At 42.2% G+C, this 6,938-nt stretch overlaps 1 protein-coding gene across 4 annotated transcripts in view; it reads left to right on the top strand.

Moving 5' to 3' along the window:
• nkain4 (sodium/potassium transporting ATPase interacting 4) overlaps nt 1-6,938 on the top strand; it is a 39,272-nt gene that overhangs the window by 16,691 nt on the left and 15,643 nt on the right. For 3 of the 4 annotated variants that reach the window (XM_020608083.1, XM_020608080.1, XM_020608081.1), the window contains exons 3-4: nt 59-139; nt 5,339-5,539. In XM_020608083.1, coding sequence (XP_020463739.1) covers nt 59-139; nt 5,339-5,539 — 282 coding nt within the window. Of the gene's footprint in view, nt 1-58; nt 140-5,338; nt 5,540-5,779; nt 6,420-6,938 lie in introns of those variants that run through there. The other variant, XM_020608082.1, reaches the window with a different exon arrangement.

Below are 6,938 nucleotides of genomic sequence, written 5' to 3'. Positions count from 1 at the left end.
GTTGTTCTGTTCAGTACATCTAGTTTCCATGGAGATAACCTGTGTGTTTGCCCTCCAGTATACAGTATGGGCTGCTCTATGGGTGGCCTGGAACATCTTCATCATTTGTTTCTACCTGGACGTAGGAGGCCTCTCCAAGGTGAGACTTTCACAACTTCAGTTCTTTTCTTTCCCCTAAATATTTCATCATGCATCTGTTGGATTTGTCTGTACTGTGATGAATGTTCATTTCCTTCTAAGGTCACAGTCGCAGGCTGGTGGGGATGTGAAGCCTGATTTATATTCTTGTGTCCAAGAGTTGTACCACCTACATGGTAGATGTCTTTTTTGTAGGCGAGTCAAAAACACAGTTATGACTGATGGTCACTTATACCATGACCATGGAAAATGCTTGTTTCTGATAAGCTGCCAAGAATCAACAGTATTAGAATAACAGTTCTAGTTAGCAGTTTAACCACTGTCCTAAATAAAGTAAACATTTAGTGGTGGGAATGTTAACCTGGGTTTAAACCAGCTGTAAAAAAAAAAAAAGGTCAGATGCTTATTTTTTTGCCAGCGGTAATGAGCAGCAACGCACATAGAGAGGTCCTGATACTGAAAATATGAGACTGCATTTTTATTCAAAACTCCACCTTCAGCTGTTCAGCAAGGGCTGTTTTCCATGGCTGGAGCCTGGCAGTACTGAAAAGACAACATGGATTAGTTGGAGATGGCTCAGGATTGTCAGATGTGTCATCTAACCAAGTCGGAAGGCAGGTGTTTATAGTTGCTTTTCACTGCTACACCCAAATGTGCAGTGAAAAACCAGCCATCACGGAAGGGAACGAGATGTGGTAGTTGTTTAAATATGGGAATAGGGATGCACAGCTTCAGACATTCTCCTGGAAGGCATTTATAATATTGCTCTCATTTGTTCACACACACACAGTTATAGAAATAACAGTGTGAAGACTAAGAAGAGAGATAGACGGGTTAAAACTCACCTGTGTACACCTGGGGAGTCACTGCACAAAGAGGCTGTTAATGTCAGATTGTTGGTGTGAATGTTTCCTCTATAGTTACTGTTCACAAAGTGAATACAGCAGGGACATGTCAGGGCAAAGTCTTGGCCAGGAAAAAGCCTCAAATGAGAGTTAGTGGGGTTTTTTTCTCCAGTCTCAGACTCTGACCTTGTGACAGTGTTTATTACACCAGGAATAGCTTCTCTAATAGGAATTGGTTAGGATATTGCTGGTACTGTGCAAAGCTGTCATCAAGGCCAACAGTGGGCAGAGTATATGAGCAGAGTGGAGCGGTAAGAATTTCCACTCCTCGCTCATGGAGCTGTTCACCAGCTCTGCTCCCCAGCTCAAAGCTGCACCAGGCCACTGCGCTCATTATTGCTCAGCGCCCAACTCGCGTTGCATCCCGCTCTGCTCAAATCGCACCCACTTGCTTCAAAAAATAATCTGCGTGCATGTAAACTTTTACCTTAAACCATTTGGTTAACACCTTTCAACCTGTACATTTATTCCCCCTCCCTCCTTTTTCACTCTGCTCACTGCTCCTTCAATCTTTGTATTTAACATATTTTATAAGGTCTGTGTCTTGCCTTTTTAATTTCAGCATTCACCTCCCATCTTCTAGCTGTTGATGGGTATGTTCCCAGTTGCCTGCTGACTATTAAAATAATGTTTTCATATAGGCAATATGCATCTGACACCTGTTCAGCCTAAATGAGTTTCAGAAACACCTTCCCAACCACTGGTGACTTTGTCATCGTGTGATAGAGCTTGGCTCCACCAAGCATGTCGGTCTCTCACTTAATATGTGTGTGTTGTTGTATGTTCCTGCACGAGTCCTGCTAGAATAATGAGGCTTGTAAGGGCCAGCTGCTTGGGGCTGAGACTGGGCATTAACCCGACAGATGGAGGCAGCTTGGGCTCACAGCTCTGCATATGGTGGCCAGGAGGAGAGCTGGCTAATGGAGTGCACACCCTCACCCCAGGCACACATGCAGGACCAAACTTGATACACAGCCCTCTGAGAAGGACCCCAACATATTTTATCATAGAACAGAGCCAGTTCACTGTACTGGGGGGTGTGTATGGATGACAAGCCCCTGGAAGTGAGGGGGCAGGTTGTCAGAGTCATATGCCACATGCTCTGTCACCTCCTGTTGATCCCTTATCTCCTCCCTCATGGTGAACGACAGGCTGACAGACAGGCCCCTGCTGCTCTATGCACACCTCTGTTTTAAACAGTCCCCAGTTGTTCACTCTCTGTTTATTCATCCTCTCTCACGCGATACACAGAGTGCAGACATAGAAACTTTACGCTGGAGAAATCCAGCAAATGTCATTTTGGCATTTTCTTATCAGAAATGTTGTCTAGTAGATACAATCCTCAAATACAGTAAACTCTGATTTTAACCAATCTCATTTAAAATCCTTTTTCTTCTCTCTTTTCTTATGGCACCACCCTAATTTTGACATTTGTAGCGAAATGTCATGAGAACTGTTGGATTCATTTGGAACATATATCCAGTTAACGCATTGCCTGTTAAATTTCAGCATGTTTAAAAAGTTATTTAAAACTTTTATCCTTTATTGACAGCACAGTGTAGATAGACAGGAAAGTAGTCTGAGCAACATCGAAGGGGGAGACTTGTGACAGAGGTCCACAGCCGGACTCAAACTGAAGATGTCGTGCACATCAAGGACACCCACTAAAACCACCAAAACATCAGAATGTTAACCTAGTTACTGAGACATCAGGTGTTGGAGATAATCAAAGAATGCATTTCTGTAAATCCATGTATTACATCTACCCTGGACTTACTGTGGAAGCTTGGCTACCATATAGTGATAGGGAGACTGCTCCCTATCAGGCAGGCAGACAGAACAGAGCTCCTTTTCACAGCAGGAACTGTTTGAATTGAACAAATACTCATATGTTCACTGGTGGAGTATTTAGACTTGTACAGGCCACTTTGGTTTCAGTTTTAGTCAGACTTCAGATAATGCTCTCTCTTTCCATCCTGCAACTCATTCTCCATTCTCTATTCCCTGTCTACAGCCCTTTGTCATGCACATGTGCACTTTTAATAAGTCAATTAGAAACCTAGTTACACATATACATGGCAGAGAAATTGGCGTTCTTCAGCGTAAATCTGCCTTGGGACTTCAGGTTTCTCAAATCCCCTACCCCAATTATGGAAACCAGGTTTCTTATTTACCTGACAGTCAAGAAATCAGATTACTGGAGAAAGCCAACTGTAAATTGGTTACTTAATTGAATTTAAATGCAGTCACAGTCATTGTGAGCATATTAGCATGTTGATGTTACCATTTCAGGCTCACAGAACTGCTAGCCAGGTTTGAGAGTCTGTTATTATAACTTTTATTACTGAAATTTGCTGAACCCTAAACCTAAATTTATCTGGTACAGGACATGTGAAAAGAATCACATTCATCTCTAAAAACAGAAACCGGTGAATAAGTTTTTAGTTGCATTAAATCACAGTACACAGGAAGGTATATAGATCATTTTGTTTTTGAAGAGTTAGAACAGAAGAAGAGACATGGACAAATGTCACATTCAAATGTAAATGAAGTTTTCGGTTTCTTTCTTCCTCCATCTCCCCTCACACTCAGTGGCTGCAAACTTGGTTTTAGAGATGAGAGCAGACCGTCTTCAGCTCCTGAGTCAATATGCATGCACACCTTTATGAAATCTAGGTAAATATGAGATTCTGATCAGCACCAGAAGACTCTGCAACATCCAGTTAGCCACTCAGATTTGCTTCTAAATGTGATCACACACAAAAACTCTTTTCTGTATGTTTCAGAAACAATAAATCATCAGAAATAAAACTGTAATTATTTGATTTTTAGCATTATAGAATGCCTTATTTAGTTCCAGTGAAAGGACCGTCTCCAAATTTGTATTGACTTTTGTTAAAGAAAACTGTTTGAGCAATATCAGTAGACTAACCTTGAATCTATGATATAGTTGGATTGATTTGTGCTATGGGGTGTGTGGGAGTATAACAATAACACTCCTGACAGTAAGTGGCCAAAAGCCTCTTCACTGTTGACTGCTGATGTACTGCAGTGGTGAGTGCAGCTTCAGCTTGGTTTGGGATCCTTAGATCGCAGGCTCAATCATTGGCATGATTTGTCAAGTCATTAGTCTTCCCAGTCCTACCTAGTGACCTTCAGCCACCCTTGTTTGTGTGGCTGTGTTTGAGAGGGTTAGACAGAATGACAGTGAATCATCAACATGGAGAGAGAAGGGTTTCACACAGTGGCATTATTTTGATATTGTTCATGACTTGTTCCATTTTCTCCACTGACTGCACAGATCTGTTGGTGAAAGTTGTTGTTGCAGATTTGACTGTGTTGACATGTCCATGGACGTGTGAGTGGGGCTTGATACAGATCGGAGATGTTTTCTGGGCTCTGCTAATAATGCACGTCTTGTCACCATGGGGTAGATTGCTGGTTAGATTGCTGTACTGGGGTATTGATTGTTGTGAGCATCTGTATGTGTGGGCTCATGTGGCTGTGTGCAGATTAAACATTGCCAGGGTGTACAAGAGTTATATGTATAAAACACTGGCTCTGAAAGTTGTGGTACAGCTTAAGAAGTTGTGAGCTTTTCTTTAGAAACGCCAAGTCTGTTGGCTCAGCTGACTAAAGTTCATGTACTCGTGACGTGTGAATGCATGTGGCTCCATGGGCTTTAGCCATGTCATCGCCTTTCAGCTGTTGTGTTGTCAGTCTTCTTATAAAAATAGTCAAGAGTCAGCTCATCCAAATTATGAAGAAACCTTTTATTGTTACTTACCAGTAGTAGTATGTAGCCATGCAGATGGAGGTAAATAATATTTCAGTTGTTAATGCTCAAGGCAGTGAATAAAACATTTAACTAATTAACAGCAGCATCTCTTTCTTCAGCCATCTTTGTCACTGTGGATAAACCACCAAACACACTGTCAACAGTTTGTTCCAGAGAAAGCTGCTGACTGTTAAATCAGTGAATTACCCTGAGAAATACACATTGTTTCTGGAAAATTGAATCAAATTTCATTTTTGGTGTTTTTAAGCAGCAAAAACAATCAATGAATCCTAATGACTTTGGGGATCCATATAGCTCTACCATGAGACTTTTAGATTTTAGTTAAATGTCTTGACAAATATTGGACAGGTTGAGATGAAACTTGGTTCAGATGCTCATGTACCCCTCAGAATGAATTGTAATCACTTTGGTGATCCCTTAACTCTTCCCCTAGCTCTGCCATGAGGTCAGAATTTCAAACAAACAAGTTAATGATTTTTTTTTCTTTTTCTTCCAGGACAGTGATTTGCTGACATTTAACATCTCAGCCCACCACTCCTGGTGGAGCGAGCATGGGCCGGGCTGTGTGAGGAGAGAGATGCCACAGGCATCAGGGGTCCACGCCACAGAGAGCCACTCCTACATTACTGTCATGGGCTGCATTATGGATTACCAGTACATTGAGGTCATGCATAGCGGGACACAGATTCTTGTTGCTGTGAGTACATGTTTGCAGTGCACATGTGACTTTAGCAGTGACATATTGACACGCTGATACGTGCATGTTTGAACATTTCAGAGGAACTCACCGTATTACATGCTTAACACCAGCAGGAACCTCACTCACAGATTCATGTATGAGACAGGTGAACGTGGAAGAAAGGAAGCAAGTTTTGTTTCTCTTCAAGCTCTTTTCTCAATATACTTCCTTAGCAATCTGTTATTTTGTCTGTCACAGCCTCCCTTCCCTCCCTGGTCGCTGAATGAAGAATTGATCTCTTGTTTTGTCTGGCTGAGGCTCAGACCTGCCAGCTGCTAACAGGTTACTCAAACACTGGAAGGGCTGTTATTGTCCTTTATGTACAGCTCGGCATGACTACACCAGAGACGCACATCCTGCCTGCATTCACATTTTACACACACTCATGTATGGCTGACTAACCTCCCATTGGACGGGGGCCAGGACACTTAGTTGCTGGCACAGCAGGCACTTGGGTTTAGATGTGCATACTCACAGTAACTTTGGCATGCACACACTTTGACTCCATTGCAACGCGCATATACACTATCGCACCTGTTTTTACAGTCATTGTCACTTTAATTAAAACAAGTGGTGCATATTTAATGGTGGCAGTAGGTAGCTGAGAGAAAGACAACACTTGCATACATCAGCTGTGAATATCAGCAGCTTTCAGATTACTCTTGGTCTTTATTCTTACTATCTAATGTTGGGCTAATTTACACATGGGAAGGCACTGTGAATGCAGATAATATGGTATGGTATAGGTACCATTCATCCCATCACCCACATGAAGAAATGTAATAAAATGGCTGACCTCACTTTACAGTCCCAGCTCTCTCCTGAACCTCATTAGCCCCTGCATTATTAGCAGTGAATTGGTTTATTCCTCACTTCATGTGGGCTTGCAGTCCGCCATATATAATGGCAACACAATTTTGCCTGCGTTTCAATGGCATCTCTGTGGGAACAGCTCCCCAGAGGTGCAGGGAAATTGGTACTGAAATCCCAGTGTCACAGAAGGCATAATTTTCTTTGTGTCCTCACTTCCTCTCAGGCTAAGAGCAAAGTGCTGCATAGGAAAAGAGAGTCCTCTGAGATGTGCACTTTTGTTTTGGTTTGTCCTTTTTCCAGGGCCACACAGATGAGAGTTGAAGGGATGAATGAAAAGAAAAACAAGGAAGTGGGGTGTCCTTTTGTCTTTGTTAGAGGGGTTTCAAGGTTGCGTCGAGAGGCCATTAAATATTTAGTTTAGGCTCAGAGGAGCATGTTTCATTAAGATGAAAAATGTGAATTCATTGGCCAGTAATGGAGGCATCAATGTCATCTATCTGCTCAGATTCATCATGAGCTAGAAGGAAGCCATTCAGGAGTGAAG

Source organism: Monopterus albus, unplaced genomic scaffold (assembly GCF_001952655.1).
Source record: "Monopterus albus unplaced genomic scaffold, M_albus_1.0 scaffold91.1, whole genome shotgun sequence".
Classification (NCBI taxonomy): Eukaryota; Metazoa; Chordata; class Actinopteri; order Synbranchiformes; family Synbranchidae; genus Monopterus; species Monopterus albus.
This window is presented reverse-complemented; position numbering and strand designations above follow the sequence as displayed.